General features: G+C 48.7%; 1 protein-coding gene across 4 annotated transcripts in view; it reads right to left on the reverse strand.

Moving 5' to 3' along the window:
• Positions 1–12248: 12248 nt before the first annotated feature.
• Positions 12249–21853, reverse strand: part of GRAMD2A (GRAM domain containing 2A) — a 32707-nt gene continuing 23102 nt past the window's right edge. For 3 of the 4 annotated variants that reach the window (XM_036907837.2, XM_057488945.1, XM_057488946.1), the window contains exons 2-13: positions 19917–20009; positions 19570–19749; positions 19069–19126; positions 18655–18730; positions 17948–18051; positions 17288–17386; positions 17114–17185; positions 16543–16605; positions 15506–15632; positions 15159–15255; positions 14702–14806; positions 12249–14442 (exon numbers count right to left, since the gene is read on the reverse strand). In XM_036907837.2, coding sequence (XP_036763732.2) covers positions 14436–14442; positions 14702–14806; positions 15159–15255; positions 15506–15632; positions 16543–16605; positions 17114–17185; positions 17288–17386; positions 17948–18051; positions 18655–18730; positions 19069–19126; positions 19570–19749; positions 19917–20009 — 1081 coding nt within the window. In that variant the 3' untranslated portion in view covers positions 12249–14435. The remainder of the gene's footprint in view (positions 14443–14701; positions 14807–15158; positions 15256–15505; positions 15633–16542; positions 16606–17113; positions 17186–17287; positions 17387–17947; positions 18052–18654; positions 18731–19068; positions 19127–19569; positions 19750–19916; positions 20010–21853) is intronic. The other variant, XM_036907839.2, reaches the window with a different exon arrangement.

A 21853-nucleotide genomic window follows, 5' to 3' on the forward strand; every position in this document is an offset into this window, starting at 1 on the left:
GCTTCTGTTCACCCTGTCCGTTAGCCATGCATACACTCCTTCCTTATATCCAAAGATCTGTGATTTTAAAACTTATAGCTGATAACTTCCCAAGGATACCTGTTATTTCAGATAAATATTTCTGCTCCCTCTCCTCTCTATCCTTAACCTGGCAGAATTGTTCTCAGTATGTCATGGTGATTTCAGGAATGTTATTGTATGTAAAACTTGCAGACTATAAATTGGTTTGTTTTTGAGATGTAAAGGAAGAAAAGTGACCTTTCCCGACCCTTTCACTTAATTCAAAATGCAGACAATGTAATTTTTTAAATGTGGAACCAAGAGTAAAAAGAAATGCAACCCCTCCTAAATCACTGATTTTTTTTTCAGAGTTTTTTCAAATAACTAATAACCAGATGATACGTTGGGTACACACATTAATTCTGTTCCTAATGAGAATTAGATTACAACGCACATGAGACTTGGAAACCAGAGATTAGTTTCAGCCATGAAATTTATTTCAGCTCCCTCCCCAGCTTGACCCTGCCCCCAGCCTGCATAGCCCAAAATAACCTTACCACTCAGTGACCACAGAGGCAGTAATTCAGTTCCTTTTAGTCAGGGACAGAAACAAAGTGTAAATAATACAGGTTACATAGCAGGCCTGAATGAACACAAGTTGAAACTAAAAGTCAAAGAAAGCTATGAAAAAGTTCCCAGTATGTTTTGGATAAAAAGTAGACAAATGGAAAATGGGGGCAGGAAAAAAGATGAGGAGCAGCCAATCAGCCATCGAGGTGAAACAGAGGGGGACAGCAAGAGTGACAGGTTTCTGAGGCCATAAGTATAGACAAGATAATAAAGCAGTCCTATTTCAATATACTGTTGATATAGGCATCTAGTCTAGACTGAGAGTCAAATCCTCTGTGGGAAAAGCTGTCAATCTGATAATGCAACATATGTCTGTTCAAATGTCAGATTGTCTCTCATCAATACATAGGAGAGCAATCTTTTCTAACTCTTAAGATTAGTCCCAGAAATAAATTATTCTTTGGAACTAAATTAGTAAAGTCTTTTTAAAAAAAGATAAACACAGACTATGCCACAGGTTAGTCTCCTTCGATAAAACTCTGAGTATGCCATGCGTATGTGTGTGCATTATAAAAGGAGAATTTAAGAGTTTTAATATTTCACTATATAGTGCAATAGCCCAAAACTTGTGCACCTACTTGACCATTTACCAATGATGCTACGTGATACAAAATAGGAGAAAGATCTTCTGTGGTGCTATACTCCCTTCTTAGTGCAAAAGAAGCCAGTCTACAAAATTCACCTTCAAAAGATTGAAAAGGAAAGCAGGTTATTCAGAACTGGATTGAGCAGTTATTACATTGAACTGTTTTCAGATATTTTATTGCTCCATCAGTGTACTCACATTTGTCCAACCTGCATCTCATATGGAATTTAGAAAGATGAATTTCTGTAGATGGTAGTCAGAAATAAGTATCAAAGGGTTTTCTATTTAACACTGTCCAAATCATAAACATTTCTGCCCTTTGGCTAGATAGCTGTTGAAATTGATAAGCACTAGGCTTAGTTGGATCAAAAGAATTAAAAAATTGCAACTGGATTATATTTCTGATACCTACCTTATTTTCATTCTGTAATTTTTACTATATCCATATTAACCATATGTTTTAATAATAGGTATTCCATTGAAATGACAAAGTAGAATTTCTCAGTCACATGGTTATTTACTGATATTGAAAGTTTTCTTCACTACTTAAAATGGAAAGGGGGAAAGAATATATTTACAGAAATTTACATGTTGTGGCACAGGAAAGAGCAAGACTGTTTTAATCAAATACAAGTCCTGTCAGGTATAACTTTGAGCCTCAGGCAAATTTGAGATTGCATAGCCTCATCTCCAGAATGAAGACAGTAAGTAGTCTGTTTCAGCCAACACTGCAAGGATTAGGTATCATTTATAAAGCATATAGTGGACAATCAAATAAACATTTTCCCTTTCTGCCTACTGCCCAGTTCCATTTTAAGATTAGCAAAAAGTTTAAAAACTTAATTTTATATTACAGCTAAACAGCTATGCAAAAAAATGGCCTGATAAATACTATTATGTATAAAAAGAGAAAACTTATTCAAGGGTTGTAAATAGCAACAACTAATCTTTGTATCATTTTACAACGTGCAAGTTACTTTATTATATATAATCAGTATATATGTTCTCATTTAATTGTCATATCTTTCTCTTTTTATAGATAAACAATCTCAGAGAAGCACAATCACATGATTGGAAGTGACAGGGCCTCCACTTCCCCACACTATTTTACCTAATTCCTTTCTCCCTTTTCTGAGAAATTGGTGGCAAGAACTCCTTGCTTGAACATTTTTAATGCAATCTGGCCTGACTATAAATTTCATAAATTCTGCTGGTATGTTACAGAAACCAATAATGAGAAATTGTCTTCTCAATTAACTTCCAGTAACAGAACCTACATAACAACTGGTTTTGCTTTATACTTTAGGTCATATTTGGATCATCTCCTGATTACTGATGGATCTACTGATCTAAGGCATTTTTAAAGTCCTACATTGTACGTCCTTTCAGGTTACATGTATATGAAAGATGGCAGGTAGAACAAAAGCAGCAGTCTAGGGAATCTCATAAAAAAAGAGAGGGCTTAAAGGAATTGGGTCAAATTAGTGTAGCCAAGCAAAGATGGAGCACTCTACAGAAGTGGGAAGATTGGTCACTGAGTTCCAAAATGAGACAGATGAAATTCCAGTAAGAAAAAGTCAAGTGCTATATATATTTCAATGAAATTTCCTTCTGTAAGGAAAACTAACATGTCAGAGTTAAAAGGAAGTGGTAACCAACTTCAGTATCACTAGCAGGGAAGAGTTACCATTACTCTGGAAAAGATCAATCTTAGATCCTGCAGTTTGTGTTAAAAGACAAGGGAGAATAACTTTCTGGCTCTTTTCCCTCTGTGTTCAAACAAAGCAACCTGTGTTTGGAGGAAAGCCCTTTCCCCATGATGCAAGCTGGGATAAGGTTTTCTGCCCCAGGCTATGCATCCCTAGCCAGTTCACATCCCAGCTCTCTGCAGCTACTGTCTCAGTCTTCATTCCTCAAACCTGTGCAGCCCTCAGCTCCTGCACTCCAACTTCAGAAAGAAAAGTAGGAACTACCATGAACTTCACTTTCCACCAAATCTGCAAATATACCTACATGTGTGCCCATCTGTAAGCCTTCCTCCCTCCTACTGCAGTGACCCTCATAGCAAGGGCCAATCCCCTCACCTGTGCAAAGGGATTTCGTGCAAACAATTCCTTCACAGATACAAGCACATCATCACCCTCTCTCTGCCAGCTCCTTTCCATCAGCATTTAGATCATAGAGGTATTAAATCTCCCCCTCTTTAAAAATAAATAAAAGCATAACTTCCTGTCTCCCTCTGTATGCTGACTTTTCTGCCTTCCTCCTTTTCCAGCCAGATCTGAAGTGTCACAAGTCCTCAGCCCCCTCCCACTTCTCAACCCAGTTGAATCTAGACTCTGCTCCCACACTCTACAAAAACACTGATGATTATTTTACTAGTACTCCTTGCAACATTGAATCCTCCTTTTCAAATCACTGTTCCTTTAACTGATGTGATGATACCTAATTTTCCTAGGTACTGCTCTGACCACTCTTATTGCTAGTTTCTTCTCTGCTTGCTGTAGATTCTCAGGGTTTTGTCCCCAAAACCTTCTTCTCATTCTGTGCACATTTCCTAGTGTCTCCTATCCATTCTCCAGGCCAACCACAGATCTGGGCACTTCAGACCTGTACTTCTCTCCTGAACTCTCTCTAACTTCTACCTGTATAACCCTGTAACAGCCTGCTAGACATTTTCCCTTGGATATTTCCAAGGCAATCCAAACCTACTAAATCCCAAAACTCATCTTCCCCCATCAAGCTTGCTCTATCAGTATTCCCTACCTCTGTCCCACCCAGTTCTAGCCAGAAATCTAAGAGCCATCCTTGGCTTATCTCTTCACATCTATCAATCTCCTAGTCATGTTGATTCTACATCTTAAATATCCTTTTAATCCATATATTTCTATCACCAGTGCCACCACTCCAGTCCAAATAACCATGATCTTTCATCTGGACTGCCAAAGTAGTTTCTTACATAGTCCTCCGGTATTCATGCGCACTCTCCAGTCCATTTTATATCCTGCCAACATCTTCAGTAAGGCTCTGCACAATCTGCCCCTTCCTGCTTCTGCCTCTTCACAAGTCAGACCACTCCTGCCCTCGTTTACTGTGCTCCAACTCTGCAGACCTCCAATGCAACACATTTTCTCCCCTTAAAGCCTTCCTGCTTGCTCTTCTCTCCCCCTCTAACCATCCCACACTCTTCACTGGGGAAATTCCAATGTGATCTCTTCCTCAGAGAAATCTTCCCTGATGCACCAGACTAGGTTGCTTTCCTTGTTGAACAGTTCCCAAGGATCATGAACCCTCTCAGCATGCCCAAATCACAGATAATTTTTGGTGTTCTATTTCTTTTTCCACTAAACTATAAAAGCCCTAGAGACCAGAAACCATGTCTTATTCATACATCATTGAATCCCTGCTGCTTAATATAGTGCCTGGCACATAGACCCTGGTTGTTACTTGTTGAATGGATAAATACAAATATAGAAGCAATTTATCAAAACAGCCCATCATCCTTCCAAGGCAATGCAGCAGAAATCAAAATGCCATGTTAGTCAGCAAAATATTTCATGCTTGCATAAGAGAAAGTTATTGTGGGGGTAGAGTTTGATGAACTTAGGCAACCTGACAGAATAGGGAACTCACTAAACATGTAACTCTAACCAATGGGCGTCTTCAATTAATCTGCTGATTTCTTAGAGGTTTTCACATTTCACATAGTTGTAATCCATGTGCAAGCATATTTTAGTTCTGATTTTTGCCTTTTCTTCCCTTAAATGTTTTTATGTTTAAAGGTAGCATGGGGTTTCACCTAGGTAACAGGCCATGATGTTCTTAGCCATTTCCCCACTGTTGGGCTTGCTGGCTACTTCTGATGTTGTCATGAATAGCACTGCTGCAAATACTCTTCATAAATAACTCCTTCATTCCAAATTATCTCCTTGAGGAATACGAAAGTGGAACTGAGACATCCAAGCATATAAACTTACATCCCTTCATATAGACGGCCAGAGAGTTCTCGAAAGAATCAGTGTATAGCACCATTAATGTGTAATATATATGTGTGTCTAATTCCAAGGAGCCCTACCAACATTGGGTTTTATACTTGTTTAAATTCATTCCTTGAAATTTAGTAGATAATAACTAACTTTATTGGCTCTTTCTATGGTCCAGAGACTTCCAAGAATTTCACATGAATTTTCCTATTTAATAATGACCCAAACCTGTAAGGTAGGTACTATTATCCCCCTTTTAGAGATGAGAAAACTGAGGCTTAGAGTTGCCCAAGTTAAGTAAATTGATGAGGTTCAGATGTAGATGTACTGATTCCAGAGCAGCAGCCTGTACCCTTGACCACCGTGACACACTGCCTCCTGGTTGATCATTGGTAGTAGTAGTGGGGGATTTTTTTTGTTTTGTTTTAATTACCTAAAAGGAAAAATTGCTGTTTAGAACAAAAACTGAATGTGGCTTTTCTGGTTTCAGGAGTACAGCATAAACTATTGCTAGAGAGCCTGTTTGTTGCAGTGTAAATATCTAGATGGACCTTTTCTGGTTGAGACACATCAACTCCCTGGGTTTACCCTGAGTGGGCCAGGAGGTTATAAAGAGACATCAGTCTCTAAATAATAAGAGGAAAGAAATTTGAATTTTCATTGGATGTCCTAGAAAAAGAGAATGAGACTAGGAAAGAAAGAAGTGGAGGGAGGTTGGTGAAAAGAAATGAGATGGGGTGCATGCTAGAGACAGAGCAGGAGTCAGGGGCCTCCTGGAGAACACGGACAGTGAGAAGCTTCCTGAGACAGTAGGGAATGGCTGTTAAATTTCTACAAGCATTGAATTCATACATGCATTGAATTTAAGGTTTTCTGCCTTGTGCTATCATCTTCCTTTAACTCCAAACCTTTTGTGCAATTTGGGTACATCTGACCATCTCAGTGCAAATCATCTGGAGGAATGAAGGAAGAGCAAGAGGGCAACAGCCAAAGGAACAGGAGAGAACATACAAGCAGGCCGCACCATGATCTGACCCAGGACATACAGAAGCAACCTTGGAAACACTTGGAGAAATTGAGGTCCCAGGACTTCCCACAGTGGTTGGAAATGGAGCGCAGGCTATTTTTGTATCAAAAGAATGACCCTTTAAATTAAATTGCTTGGAGTTGTTCAAATTGGAAACTACTGGGTTACATTCAAGTAGAAAGAACTTTTGTTGAGCCACAATAAAAGAAATTTGATTAACAGCATTTGCCAGTCTCCTCCTTGATAATGGTGATTAGCTCCCAGAATGCCAAACTCTCCTGGTTTCCTCCTTCCTCATTAGGTACCCAACCATTTCCTTTGCTATTTCTTCCCTTTCTTCTTGATCCTTACTTATGGTGGAGCACAGGGCTTAGTCCTCCATCCTCTCCTCTGTCGACACTCAGCCCCTTGGTGATCTCATCCATTCTTATGCTTTTAAATACCATCCATATGTCAACTGTTTCCAAATTTGTATCTCCCAGCCTTCACTCCTGAGCTCCAGACCCACATAACTTATTGCCCACTTGGCAGCACCACTTGGATGTCTAGAACTCACCTCAAACTTACCATGTCCAATAGTACATTTCTGATCTTCCTTCCAAAAACTGCACCCTCGTGGCTTTCTCCATCTCAGTTGATGGCAACTCTATCCATCCTTTGAAGTCAAAAAACATGGAGTCATCCTTTATGACAATTGTTTATATTTATCTCTAGTTTGACAGGAAATCCTTTTGTTTTTCCCTTCAGAGTATATACAGAATCTACCATTTCCACCATCTCTCCTTCCATCAACCTCATCACAGCCACCATCTCTCACCTTTGTTGCCACAAGTCTCCTGATTTCCCGCCTTCCTCATTCCCCTCCCTAACAGCCAAGCATAAGCCTTTAAAAACCTATATAATAAAAGCTTATTATTCACCCCTCTGCTTCCTATTTCATTCAAAATAAAAGTCAGTTCTTAACAGTTGTCTTATATGGTCTCCCCACCATTACCTCTTCGGCCTCATTTCCTAGACTTTTCCCCTTGTTCTCTCTCTCCAGCTAAACCTGCATCTTTGATGCTCTCCTGAGCAAGCCAGCCACCCTCCCTGCTCACACCTTTTGCATTGGCTGTTCATCCTGCCTAGAATACCCAACTAAGTTTATTCTCTCACTTCTTTTAAGCTTGTGCTTAAATATGAACTTCTCAATCAGAAGCTCCCTCACCATCCTCTTTTAATTTGGTATTTCCATCATTTCCAATCCCCCTTTTCTTGCTCTACATTTTTTCCTTTAGCGCTTACCACCTTCCAACATGCTCTATTACATATTTATCTTTATTGCTTATTTTCTTATCTCCTTCCCCTCACCACTAGAATATATAAGCTCCATGGAGGCAAAGATTTTTAATCTGCTTTGTTCATTAATATCTTCCAAGCACAGAGCACAGTGCCTAGCCCAGCCCATAGTAGGTACTCAGTGATAATTATTTGAATTTAAAAAATTGAAATTGTGTCATCCCAAGCAACAGAATGAGAATCTGAGTCCAGAATTTTGTACAACACCGGCAATTTCCTTTAGACCAGGGATCAATAAACTTCTTCTTAAAGAGCCAGAGAGTAAATCTTATAGGCTTACAGATCAGATGGTCTCTGTTGTAACTACTAACACTGCCTTCCAAGCTCCATGGCAGCCAGAGACCATATATAAATAAATGGGCATGATTGTGTTCTAATAAAACTATTCACAAAAATAAGTAGTTGACAGCATCTTACTACGCTGATAGACAGGGTCTGTAATGTGGTATGTGGGGGGGACTTGGTGATGAGGGATGTCTAGTAACCATAATGTTCCTCATGTAATTGTGGATTAATTATACCAAAAAATAAAAAAATAAAATAAATAAAATAAGTAGTTGGCCAGAGGGTTGTACTTCACTGATTCCTGCTTTAGACAAAGACACATCTTGGTATATTCTTGCTATATCATAGATCTTCATTGGCAGGCCAGGATCTATTCATCTACTGCACCAGTTGTCAGGAACAGAATTTTAGAAAGGTGAACACAAACCCAGCAAAATCACAGATCAATAGCTTTCTCTGACTGCAGACAGATTGGGCATTCCTCACTCAAAGCGGCCACTGAGTAAGATGTGTCTTGGGAGCTGGGGGTAGGGAGAGAAATCCTAGTATCAGCCACTTTCTTGCTAATGAGTCCAGAGAGCACATTATCTATAGTTTGGGAGTATCCTCTAGAGGTTTCTAATATGCAGAATAATCTGCTTCAGAAGCTTCTTTTCTCTAGGCCATTAAGTCCTTCGGCACTGATGATCAATTTCCTCTGACAAGGAAACCATTTTTACTTTTGTCAGCTATTTTAAAAGTCAGTCGATTGATGCAGTTGGTTATGAAAATACTTGCCAATATTTTGAGACCCAGACCCTAATCACCTGCCATCTAGACCAGTGAGTCCCAGGGGCAATTTTGCCCCCACCCCTACCCCCAGGGGACATTTGGCAATGTCTGGAGATGCTTTGGGTTGTCACAACCAGGGGTACAGGGTGCTACCGGCATCAGGTGGGAAGAGGCCAAAGATGTAGCTCAGTACCCTGCAATCCACGGAATAACCGACCATAACAAAGATCATGCAGCCCAAAGTGTCAGCAGTGCTGACGCCGAGAAACCACGACGTCGACTGCTCGGCTTGACTTTTAATCGACCCTGCACTCCGTCGCCACACCAATATTTCCAAGTCCCTCACTCCTGAACTCCAGTAGTTCTAGTAGCTCCTCACTGCCTGAATCAAGTCCCTCCTTCTCATCCTGGCATTTAGATCCCGAGGGACTTTGTCCACTTACACGTTTGTTCCCCAGCAGGAACTCTGCTTCTCCCAAGGCTTTCATCTGCACCATCCTCCACACCACCATCCTTTTACCGAGTCACCCCTCCAAACACACATCTTGTGAGGATCCTCCCCACATCTCCTCTGATCCTAATCTTGCACATTGTTGGAAGCCCACGCATGCCGCACACCCCTCTGCCACTGAGGCAGTCTATACGCTCCCTGTGCACTATGGGAGCACATGCCTTACACTGTCAGACAGCTATTCCCCCTGTTTTGTCTCCTGAATGAACCCCCTGAAGGGTTCCATAATTCGTCTCTGGCCTATCAGTCTCAGTTCCCACAGTGCAAGGTGTGAGGGCTGTAGTGTTGTATTGAGAGTTTCTTGTATTTAGAGTCAAATGAGATGATTATGAAAAGCTCCTTGTATAGGGCCTGGTACCCAGTTAAGTGCTCAGAAACTTTCAGTATCCATAGAAGCATGCGTTCAGGAGCCCATACTAAGTGCTTAATAAATATTTTAAATGTAATCATGTACTGGAGCAGGCACGCATTCAGACTAGCCTGGTATTTGGAACTAGCAGTAAAGAAAATCTTCCATCGGAAATCCTACACCGTAACCCGCCTTCATGCTAGAGTGGATCCAGAAGCAGGGGCTGTCACATTTTCCCAAAGTGGTGCCTCAGCCAACCTTTCTGCATTTAACAAGTTAATGAACAGCTTGCGAACAACATTTTGCCCACTCTGGCCCAGTTTAGAAGGCTGCCAATAGGGTAAGAAGACAATATGCCAATCTGCTTTGCCGGGGTCCCAGCTACAGCCTTCCGAAGGGCTTCTGCTCTCAGCCCCTGGCAGTTGGTGTCCCTAGAGAAGTCGGGCCCAGCGGGATGGGGCGAAGCAGGGGCCTGGCCTGTCCCCAAGTGGGAGAGAGCCTGTCTCAGATCCTGTGAGAGAAGTGAGTGGGGCATGGTATTCCAAGCAGCCCAGGTTTGGCTCTAGGCCAGGCACTGAGGGGCAAACAAGAAGGAACACATTCCGGGGAGGCAAAGAGCCCTGCCAGCGTGAAGGCAGCCGGCAAGCAGGGCGTGCTGGGCACCAGGTGCTCCTTGGCTCAGTGGAGGTCAGGCACGCAGAGGGATGAACTCGGGTTTCTCTAGATCATCATTTCAGAGGCTTAAATGCCTCCCTCCCACTCATGTTCAGTGGACAAAGTTAACCATCAAATTTGAATCCTCTCTGCTCCGGGGTCCACCCCCTTGTCTCTAAATAAGGGTAGGATAGAGTGTTCAACCCATCCCATCATTTTGGGGATGGAGTGTTCTTGCCTCCTGAAATCCCCCTTTGCAGGAGCCAGGTTTCTGTAATTCTGTGCCCTGAGAAAGGGAAGGTGGTTACTGCCAGCGAGGGAGGGCAGGTCAGGGGAAGCCCGGGGTTTCTGTGCCCTTGTGGAAAAGAAGGTGAGCTCCCCACTCGCCCGCTGTGGTCCCAGCGCCCTCCCACCACAAACACAAACGCACGTGCTTCGCACCTGCCAGCCCTGCCTTCCTCCTGGCCTGACCTTCAGAGGGTCTGGAGAGCCATTGGGGACGATCTCCTTTGAGAATCACCTCGGGCCCTCCCCGGGGCTGTGAAAGGGGAGAAGAGAAAGGACCAGAGGGGACAGAGGAGACATGGCCCCGTAAGCCTGCCGTGGCTTCCCTTCTGCCATTGGGCAGGGGGAGCACTGGACTCGCACCAGGCCCGGGGCCTTCTGGACTTTGCTGCCACCTAGTGGCCCGCTCGCATCACCGCCCCTCGAGAGGGACCAGCCCGGAGATCTGACCTCAGTCCCCGCCGGGAGCCAACCCGACAGCCTTGTATTTATCTACCATATTTTGTCCATTCATCTGTCAATAGACACTTGGGTTGCTTCCACCTTTTGGCTATTGTGAATAATGCTGAGGGTGAGGGTGTACAGACAGCCATTGGAGACTGCTTCCAATTCTTTTGGATATATACCCAGAAGTGGATCATATGGGAATACCAATTTTAATTTAAGAACTGCTGTAGTTTTTTCCACAGTGGCTGTACAATATTACATTCCCCCCAACAGTGCATAAGTGTTCTATTTCTCCACATCCTTGCCAACACTAATTTTCTGTTGATAGTAGCTATCCTAATGGGTGTGAAGTGGTATCTGATTGTAGTCTTGATTTGCATTCCCCAAATGACTAGTGATGGTCAGATCTTTTCATGTGGTTGTCATTTGTATATATTCTTCAGAGAAATGTCTATTCAAGTCCTTTACCCATTTTTAAATAGGTTTTTTGTTTTGTTGTTCACTTGACCTCTCCAACTATCTCACTATCTAGGATTAGTGTCCTAGAGTCAGGCAGAAGGTCTCTCTGTTCCTCAGACATATGCACTCTTCTCTACCTTTTGCAATTTCTGATCCTGGACTAATTTTCCCAGCTCCTCCCATGACTGTCTCCTCATCCTTTAAGCACCAGCTTAATTCTCACTTCAGAGAGTCTTCCTTGACCACCCATCTAAAACCATCTCCTTATTTACTCTATCTTGTATCACTGTTACTTTCCTTCATGGAACTTATCCCAGTCACAATCTGCAATCCCATTGTTAGTTTATTTGTTTACTTTGAACTTATGTTTATATGAGAAACAAGGGCCATGGAGCCATGGAGATATTGCCTGACATGTCCACTGTTATATCCCCAGTGCCTAGCATAGCACCTGGCTCATAATCTGGGCTCTATATTTACTGAATGAGGGGGCATCATTCAGTAGATTTATAGTAGAGGGAGCATCCTAGGGAGAAAGAGAGGTGATATGGCCCAAATTGGAATTTAACTTCCCTAATCTAGGCTCAATGTCATAGAAAAGGACACAGAAGTTTTCTGGCTCTGAGTTCTAGGCTTTAATTCCTGAGTCAGAAGCACCATACTGTTCAAACCAGGGATACTGCTTTGGAGTTTCCCAGGAGACATGGGGAAGCATTCTTGGTGGTTTGCTGTGGCCGTCCTTCCCCTTCCCCATGTGCCTAAACTGTGAGTCAGCTCCACTAAAGTCTCATGAGGTTTACAGAGTGCTTGGGATTCTGGGAATGACTTCGGCCCTATCAGCTTCTTTGGTGCCAAATATGTCAGTAGGAGGACCTTTAGTGAGTACTCAAAAGATAAAAATGAATTTTCCATAACACAGGACATTTAAAAAAATCAGACTTTTTATTTAAAAATATTTTCAAAGACTAATGCCATAGTGCAACAACCCAAGGAGAGCTGAACCAAACTCTTAGGGAATTAGGGGAGCACCGGCCGATGCAAGCAAGGCCTGTCTAAATGCGTCTCATTTATAAATGAGCACAACAGAAGGTGCAGAAGCCTTACAGAACCAGCTAGGAGACAAAGGGGAGAAACAGGGCTCTCAAGAGGGGCAGGCATGCTTATGCCACCTGAAGCCCTGAACCCCAGGAGGGCCTCCAAAGCCACCTACCCTACAGTCTGCCTCCTGTCCTTTCTCAGCCTGGAGCGTGGCTGGGGACTAGGATCACCAGCATCTTGGCACAGCCACCCATGACTTGGCACTTCTCACGGCTTCTCATGAACCTCTAGTTCAACCCAGCAAAGCTCAGAAAATGGATCTATTCTCCCTGCACTTCAGCAAGCTCCAGGGAGGGGGGTGCTGGGGCAAGTAGGATTATTTCCCTGAAAATATGATGGAAAGAAGCAATGAAGGGGAGCTGCTCCAAAAAAAGGTTGGCCATTCATCCAGTGTGGCACTCTTGGGAGAACAGAACAGTGAATTTCACTGGAGACATACAGATTTGGTGCAAGCAACCCACGAGGCACAGGGGCCCGGCTCAGTCCTAGCACCTGGGATGGGGGAAGAATGAAGAGCCTGCACGGCGCCAAGGGTGCTGCCACCTACTGCCAGTCCCTCCCGTCCTCATTTGGGTTTCTTATAAACAGAACAGACAAGCACGGAGCCATAATAAATCATTTCCATCTGGATCTCTCCCCATTAACCTCTCAGGTGTCTCGAGAGGGAAAGAGTGGCTATTTCTGACACCACCCACCCCATCACCAGGGCTTCTCCCTGATACTTCTAGCGTCCTCACAAAGGCCCTTCCAGAACCTCCAAGAGCACCGTCTTAGCAGATGGGAGTCCCAGGGAGAGCAGGCCAGCAGTCTGAAGCACAGAGAAGCTTTTCAGAATAAAGGCCTTGACAGAGAAGAGGACTACGGCAGAGCTACCGTCATGCCTACTCTTCCATCCCCTCCCTCTCTCGTCTCCAGAGCTGTCCGACAGAGCCCCTTGGCTGGTACCCGCACTACATCAGGCCCACCTCGCGCACCTCCACCTGCTTCATAGAGAACAGAGCCCGTGGAGCAGAGGAACCCCCTCCATGGCCTGCAGCACACTGACTGCAGGTGACACAGGTGAGCCCTGCCTTCCTGCCTGGGGCGGCCCAACGCCATCACGCTGCCCACCCGACAGGCTACTGCTGGCCAAGCCTGAGGTCTGGGCAGTCAGGCAGGGAGCACAAAGCAAGACCCCAAATCAAAGCCACCACCCCTCCCACCCTTCCCATCCCCTACTCCCTGCCTGGGGCACCATGGAAACTTTGAGCCCCTGAGGAAGATCCAGTGCCAGGTCTGTGGCCACAGTGATCAAAGGCCCCGCCCCACCTGCCTCCCTAGGGACCGTTAGCCGAGGACACAGAATGCCGGTCCTCTGCTCTCCTTCACAGCCCCGGCCGGCGTCCCTCGTGCAGGCAGTGAGCCGCAGCACAGAGCATGAACCTCCTCTCCTGCTGGAATCTAGCCACGAGCCCCCCCTCCTCACTCATAGCTTGCCCCACCTTCCCTCCAGGCTGCTCCAGGTCTGCTGGGTGCCTGGATCCCTTACAAGAAGCCCTGTGGGCCCCAGAACAGAGACTCTCAGGGGTCCAAGTGAGAGCACAGCGCGCTGGGAGAGAGCAGAGCCCACACTGGTGGCTTGAGTTCTGGCCTCTGTCCCACCGTTGGAGGGAGCCGTGTGACCTGGCCTTCGTCCCTTGGGGTGGTGTTAGTGCTCTGCCCGTGTGCCAGACTGTTTCCAAGGAGCAAGTTCATTTTTTGTTTGTTTGAGTGGTGCTGAAGCCTGGTGTACAGAATTCCTCATGGGTTCCAAAAATCTGCCATTTTGTCTGAGTCCCAAAACCGGAGGAGCTTTGTAAACAAGTACTTCAGATCACTCACTAAAGGAGGGAGAGTTGGAGGAGAGGAAGGATCTGGAATATTTTCCTTCATACACAGTCTCAGCACAGCAGCAGCATAAACCACGGAGACTGTCAGCAGAAGCTTAGCACCCAGAGCATCCTTCTCGGAGGAGTGGGACAGAGGCCCAGCAGCTACTGCCTGCACACAGGAGAGACCCCAGATCAGAGGCAGGACGGGAAGCCAGGCCGGCAGGTCAGGGAAGCCCTTCTGCCTCCAGGAGAGCCGGTCAGGGTGGGATGTGTGTACCTACGCACTGTGCCCAGTCCTGCTTAGGGCTGTCAAGCTAGCTCAAGGGCAGGGCCAAGGCCAACCAGGGAAACAAGCAGCCTGGGCATAGGTATTGGCTCCTCTCCTTTACCCTCCAACCCACAGGCATTAGGAAGAGAAAGAGTTTCACCTGTGCCCAGGGGCAGGGACATCCCGACTCAGGGAGCATAACTGCTGTTCCAGTTGGGAAATGCGGAAGGCCAGGTAGGATGAGAACGTGACCAGGAAGCAGGTCCTGGAGAAAGAGGTCAGGGGGAGCTCTCCCCTACTCTACCCGACGGCCCTCTCCAATTTTGCCAGCTCTCCCCCTCCCCCTTCCCAGGCAACTTTTCTTTTTCTCAATAATTTCATATCCTTCCTTCCCCACTGCATTGCCTTAACCCTGAATTATGGGGCTGGAAGAATAAAAATTGGAGATACTTAGTCTTGCCACAGAAGGGCCGGCTTTGTAGCCTCCAGACACCACCAGGAGCTTGCTGTTGAGTCAAAACCTTCCCTGCACTCGACATACCCTCCCCTCCCCTCACAGCAAGGCCCCAAACACCCAGACCCCAGGCAGCTTGCCCTCCCCCCCCTACAGCACCTACAGCACAATGAAGACCCTGAGGAACTGGTAGTCCCAGAGCCACAGCTCCCGGCCCCTCCTGGGCTCCTCCAGATTCTCCTCCTCGCAGGCAGCATTTCCTGCAACCAGACAGCGGTTAGGCGTCTTCCCAGGGCAGGAGGCAAGCCCCCAGCCCCACCCCGCCTCTGAAGCTGCTTGGCTTCCGGCCGTCCGGCCGTCCAGCTGTCTGGCTGTCCGTTACAGATTTGGAGAATGAAAGAAAGAGCTCTCAGAGGCCCTGCTCACTGTGATGACCCCTTTTCGAAGAAGGGGGAGGAAGAGGAGCCTAGTCGTTGCCACGGTTGCCACGGACAAGTCCCCTGAACTCACCACAGCCTGGAGGCTTCCCGGAGGGGAAGAAGCTGTCCGGGGAGTCCGTGGGTACCCGAGGGGCACGAAGGATGCTGTCTGGGGGGGACACTGTTCTCCACTTCATCTCGGGGATGAGGACTTCCTGCTGAGAAGGCAGGAGGGGCTGTCTGACCGCGGCCCTGGACTCTCACTTGCATAAGGCGCCCACACTACGTTTAGCAGAGCTTCTCCAGATACTACCCAACAGTCATCCAGGAAGCATGGAAGCCAAAGCCCGGAACGGGGAGACCCACTGCCATAGCAGCCCCGTCCCTCCCACCTGCCTCCTTTCTGTGACCAGCCGCTCTGTCAGGGAATAATGTCTTTGAAGACTGCTAGTGCAGAACCACAGTGGGATCGCAGATGGGAGCCAGCCAGGACTCTAACATATCTTAGATGGGATAAATCGTGACTCCTAATCTGGGCTCCAGCCCTAAGTACAGCACTGACCTTGGCAGGGGCACTTAAGGTCCCCAGCCACAAAAATGGGAGCATCACCTTCTATCCCCTGCATGGCACTGTGCATATTGCATGCTTGGGTAACCATTTCGTAGTTAGCGAGGGAGGCTTCAAACACCCTGAGGTCATTTCCACCCCCATCCCTGCCCCAGAAACTCAGCTCTGCCTACCTAGAACTCCAGCAGCAAAGGAAACTGCTGGGACCTTAGCAGATCTAAAATGAGCCTGTCTGCACTCTACAGTGATAGCTTTGGAGGCCACCTCTGTCCCCTCGAAGGCCCTCCTGACTCCGCTAAGGGAAAGAGGACAGGTCACTGGCTTCTTTGTCTATACAGGGGTGGGATCCAACCCGGGGAGTGTTCAGGGGGCTGCACATCTATGCTGCCCATAGTCAACAAATCTGCCCAGGACCATGGCATGGAGTGTGGCAGGTCTCGGGGACCCCCCGCCCCCTAGCACAGCATGGCCACTGGCTCTCGGGCCCGGCGCCCAGGTGTGCACTGTGGGCCCCTGGAGACCTCAGGCCAGCGGCTTTGGCTCCCAGCCTCAGCGCTCACCACAGACTCGCACTCAGGTTCCTCCGGAAGTTCTCTTACACTCAGACTCTTCTTGCTGGAAGGCTGAGGAGGAAAGAGGACAGGGATCGTGGCATCTGGACCAGCTGAAGTCAGGCGTGGGGGAGCGTGAGCGCTCTCCGAGGCAGCTTTACCTCCAAACGAGCCCCTGGGGGTCAGGTGGAGCCTAGCACCCAGCATTTGCAGGGGGCGCCCTAGTCAATGCCACTGCAGAGGGCAAATGCAAGACGACCTACTCCCCGACTGCCACCCCCACTTCCTCACCAAGGGCCAGGGAGACTTGCAGGCACATTGGGAAGTGGCCATGTGTCCTGTCCATACTCGGAAAAAGCACAACTTGGGCAAATGTCTGGAGAAACACGATGGCCCGCCAGCCTCAAGCGTAGACGCACAGTCCCCAGACTGCCTCTGACGCTGAGACTGAGCCTGTTCCTGCCCTCTCCCGGCTCCTCTTCCCTGTGCTGGACACATGGGCCAGCCTCCCCCAACAGCCTGTCCCCAAACCTTGGTCCAGGCCTGAGCAGCCTCCAGCGCTCGCCCCTGCGCTCCATACCTGAAGGTGGGTGCAGACCCTCCTCAGCACGTCATACACGCTGTCGCGGGACAGCAGTGACACAAAGACATACTGGACATAGGATGAAAACAGAACGGGGTGGGGTAAGTGCAGACCTGGGAGAGGGCCAGAGTCAGGCTGTGGGCTCCAGCACTGGCTCAGAGACTCACTGACCTTCTGGCTGGTGGTGGTGGTGATGGCCAGGCCATTGGGAAGGAGCCGCGCCATCTTGTGTTTTTTGATCATTTGCACAGACACCACAGGAATGACCACCTGAGGGGAGGAGGTATGCTTGTCTCAGGACACGCCACAAGGGCACAGTCTCTTTGCTCCTGCGTTGGGCCCTGGCAGGGAGTCAGGAGCCTGGCTCCATGTGGGAGAGCGCTGGAGCCGTCCACCCTCTCCCGCGCGCTCCCCTTCCGGCTCTGCCACTGCCCTGCCCAGCCTCGGCATCCCGGCAACTCCGGGCTCTCACCCTATACCAGGAGGCCGGGGGTGGCCGCTTGGGTGAGTCCCCTTCTCCAGTCATGGGGTTCCCCGAGCTACCGCCTGGACACACATTCGGCTCCCTCCCACTCTGATTTCTGAAGGCATTTGGAGGCATTCAGGCCAGCTCAGGCGAGAGGTGGAGTCCAGATCAGGGCCCCCGTCTTGGAAGGGGTGGGGCTACTTCCCTGGACACCAGGTGGGATGCCTCGAAGTGAGAGCCTTCGCCAAGTGCCGGCACACAGAGACAGGCATGACTTGGGCCACACTGTGGGCCAGGGCTGTCTCTTCCCGGGACTGGGGCTAGGGCCTCACTGGGTTATGGCAGCCTTTACCGCTTGTTACTACCTTGATGTCCTTGCCAAAGAGGCTGGCATGGAAGCAGAGCCAGTTGGGGGAGATGTAGAGCCGGCCCTGGAGAAGGAGGTCCCTCCGGAGGGCACAGGAACACACTGGGAAGACACAGGGAAGAACACTGCCACAGCAAGGCCCACTCGGAGGCCCCAGGGACTGGGCCTCACGCTCAGCTGTCCACAGAGTCCAGCCTCAGGGCCTGTCCCCTCAGAATCCCCCCCTGCAATCCCAGGCTCCAAACAGCCCATTCCCCCAGCACCCCGACAGTCTTTTCCTGAGGAGTCTGACTGCCCCACCCACCAGCCTACTGGACACTTCTTCGTTCACCCTTGCCCCAAAGGGTCCGGGCAGGTTTCTGACCCATCCCCCAAGTCTGGATTCTCACTCCCTCAGGCAGGACTCCTGTCCGGCCCTGTGCTGGAGAGAGGGCCTCGACTGTGCAAACACTCCCCACACTCAGTGAGAGGCCTGAACAGGAAGCAATGGTCACGGATACATAGAGTGAAATAAGATTTGGAAGCCCTGACATTTCCTCAAGAACACTTTCATCAATCCAACTTCATATGCCAAATCAGCGCTGTCTTCTCACATTCTTGAAGGGAAAAGAACCAACCACACCCGAAGGGCAGCCAGTTGCCATATCTAAATCATGCCTTGGGGGCCCCTGAGGGAGCACCCGGGCCTACCGGGGAAAAGCTCACCTTTGAGAACCACCTCCTCCACGGGGACGTCCTGAAACAACTTGTGGTACTGCTGGTTGTATTTACTCAGTAGTGTCTGCAAACACACAACCTGGGTCTGAGAGGTGCTTGCAGATCAGACCAGCAAAGGGGGGCCCTGCTCCAGCCATCAGGGGGCCCTCTGGGGACTCGGCCGCCTGCTAAGCAGCCAGTGGGCGTGGAGGGCTGAGTTCCCAGCACAGCTTGTCTCCTGGTGACACTGGGTCCTGACAGGCAGCCTACGACTGGAGGGGACACACCACTCCCACCCAGAAGGTAGACACCCACTCAGGTTTCCTGGTGACAGGCTTGGTGGCCAAGAGCAAACAGTTACTCAATTCAGGCCACTCAGGGCCCCTGTCGGTGGGCAGTGAGAAGTCAGCTTCACACACTTACCCCTATCTGGCTGCACTTCTTTATCTCTTCGCCCTTCAAGCCTTCTGGCCAGTGCAGACTGCAAAGGAGACATTCCGTTCCAGAGACAAGGAACCCTTGAGTTCTACCCATGCATCCTCAGTGCCAGTTCTGCCCTGGCTTCAAGCCAGAAGCTTGGGGCAAAGATTGGAGGCCAGGCTCTTTTCTAGGGGGCTCAGCAAGGGGATAAGCACAGTGAGCATGTAGCTCCGCCCCGGGAAGGGCACTCCTGGATGCAGCAAGGGGTCACTGGGAGCCTTCCTCCCAGACAGCTGTGAGCAGCACCCCCCGCAGGATGCACGCTCCGCCCGAGCCTCCACCTCCAGAGATGCTTAGGAGCCACCCACCCTGGGGTGTCAAAAACCCTCTCACATTTCTCTGGCCAAGGGATAAGCAGAGGAGCAGCCCCGAGAATAAATAAGCAGGAGGCACAGGGATGGGGGTCAGTTTGGGGAATGGGTGACATGGCGCGGTCAGACTCACGGCTCCGGGGCCTGGCCATGGGCCATGATCCCAGCAGGACTGCCCTCCTTGCAGCCTCCTCCCGTGGCCTGGAGCTCTGCAGTGAGGAGCCCAGAAGACTCACCTGACCTGTTGGAGGCCACCAGGGCTGGGGAGGAGGGGGTAGTGCTGAGATGCAAACCTTTGCCCTGCCAGGTTGGCCTGAGGACAGGTGGGCAGGGAGGAGGCTGGTAACCAGAAAAGCCTGGACTCTGCTAGGCTGGGAGTGGGACTCTGACTCAGCCTTAAGTTCCCCTTTCTAACAGGTCACCTCCTGAAGGCTTCCCACCCTCTATCTGTCAGTGTATCTGACTGGGAGGGGGCCTCACCTGGAATCCAGAGGTGCCTGAACCCTGTCTAGTTTCTCTGTGTAGGACACAGGACTCTTCAGAGAAGCCACCTTTCTGTGCATCTGTTGGTTGCTAAGGAGAAACAGGCCCACATCAGGAAAGGGAGTCCATGGAGACACCTTCTCCTACCAGCTCTACCATGCCCAGGGCAGCGGCCCCTGCCCCTCCGCCAGCTGCAAGCCTGGCCATGCTCCTCATGGTGAGGCTGAAGATGGCCCAGTCTGGAGGCAGCAGCTCAAGTAGACGTTCCGGGGCAGCTGAGAGACAGGAGGCTCACACCCTGTGTTTCCTCAAAGCCTGAAGTTCATGTCATGCATGAGCTGGAAGGAAAATCAATCTGCCTCATCCAGAGTGCCAGGCAGCTGTTGGGCCAGGCAGAGTTCGGCCTCTGGCCCCACCCTCGAGAAGGCACACTGGGAAGGACACTGAGACTCGCTCACAGCTGAAAGCAAAAGTTTCTGCGGTGCCCTGGCAGCATTACCAGAAACCATCAGCTTCTGGGAAAGGGTGCTGAGCACAGGAGGCCTTATCAAAGCTGAGGGGCTGATGCAGCTTACGGTGTGGGAGTGGACGCCACAGCCAGTCCGCAGGTGAGTGTGGGCTGAGAGGGAAGGGGCTGCCCCACGCCAGCAAGTGGTCTCAGTCCCCATCAGACAAACAGGGCAGCTCAGCCCTGAGAGCCAAACAGTCTCAAAAATGTCCCACAGGGAAGGCTCCGGAGGGAGGAGGCCCACTGTTCCTGAGTGGGTCAGCTCCTGAACGGCTTTGAAGTTCATGCCTCTGCTAAATAGCTCTAAAGCATAGGATGCCCCCACCCTTCCTGCCCCTCAGCACAGACAGGCTAGGAGTCAATAAAGCCTGAGCAGTCAAAGTAGCCCCCCACTGAGAGGGCCAGGGGCTGATGGGAAAAGAGGGTGGCCCAGAAGCAGGGCCAAAGCAGGGCAATGCACGGGTGGGGAAGAGATAACGAGGTCCGAGGCAATGGTCTCTCAGCAGGGAAGGAGATGGCGCCTGGCGCCTGCACATCCCAGGGCAAGTCCCTCTTGGCTGCGGCAAATAAAAGTTCTCTTCTTTCAAGAACAGTCACCAATTCTGCTGAGATCATTTAGTCTAAATCCTTCCCACCATACTATTGTTCACTGAGACCTGCCCAGGGACAGGCTGTACCCAGTATCGCGCCGTGAAGAGCCAAAGGACCTCCCCCAAGAATCAGCCCTGCCGCAGCCTTATGGAGATACTAGCATATACATCAACATGCATTTCCTGAGGCTTGCAAAGTGACAGGTCATGCCAGTGATTTGACACTTTGATTCCCAAAGTTAATTTCTGGATTTATTTGGTTCCATCATTTCCCATTTCACAGAGGGGATTTTTTTCCCCCTTGATTTATTTTATGCTTGTTATAGAAACTATCAGAAATATAAAATATATAAAATATGGTGATCAAAATCACCCATAAGGAAAAAAATTCCTCAAAAATCACCAGAAGAAAATATTTATGCATAAGTATGTAATTTATGTGAGTGGGGTTATATATCATATCATTTGTATGCCCTACTTTAGTTGCTTAACGTGATTTCATGAGAAACTCCCCATGTTCCTGGGATAGATTCTCGTAAGTGAAATTTGTGGATGGAGAGTGAACATTTCTCAGGCCCACATCTGTCGGGAGCTGGTCGGAACCGCCAGGCTGATGACACAGTTCGGGCAGTCGGAGGGAAGGGACTGCACGGCGGCCTTCCCAGAGAAGCAACCCCGATGTCCCCCCTGCTCAAAATGTCCCTCCTAATAAATTTGCTTATTTTGGTTTCAATTCAAGCTGACCCTTCAGGGAAGAGGCCATTTCCAATTCTCCCTGAAAAATTTAGGTACTGGCCCTAAAGGAAATTGGAAAAAACCACTACTGTCCTTGTCAC

This window comes from Manis pentadactyla, chromosome 11, assembly GCF_030020395.1.
Source record: "Manis pentadactyla isolate mManPen7 chromosome 11, mManPen7.hap1, whole genome shotgun sequence".
Taxonomy (NCBI): domain Eukaryota; kingdom Metazoa; phylum Chordata; class Mammalia; order Pholidota; family Manidae; genus Manis; species Manis pentadactyla.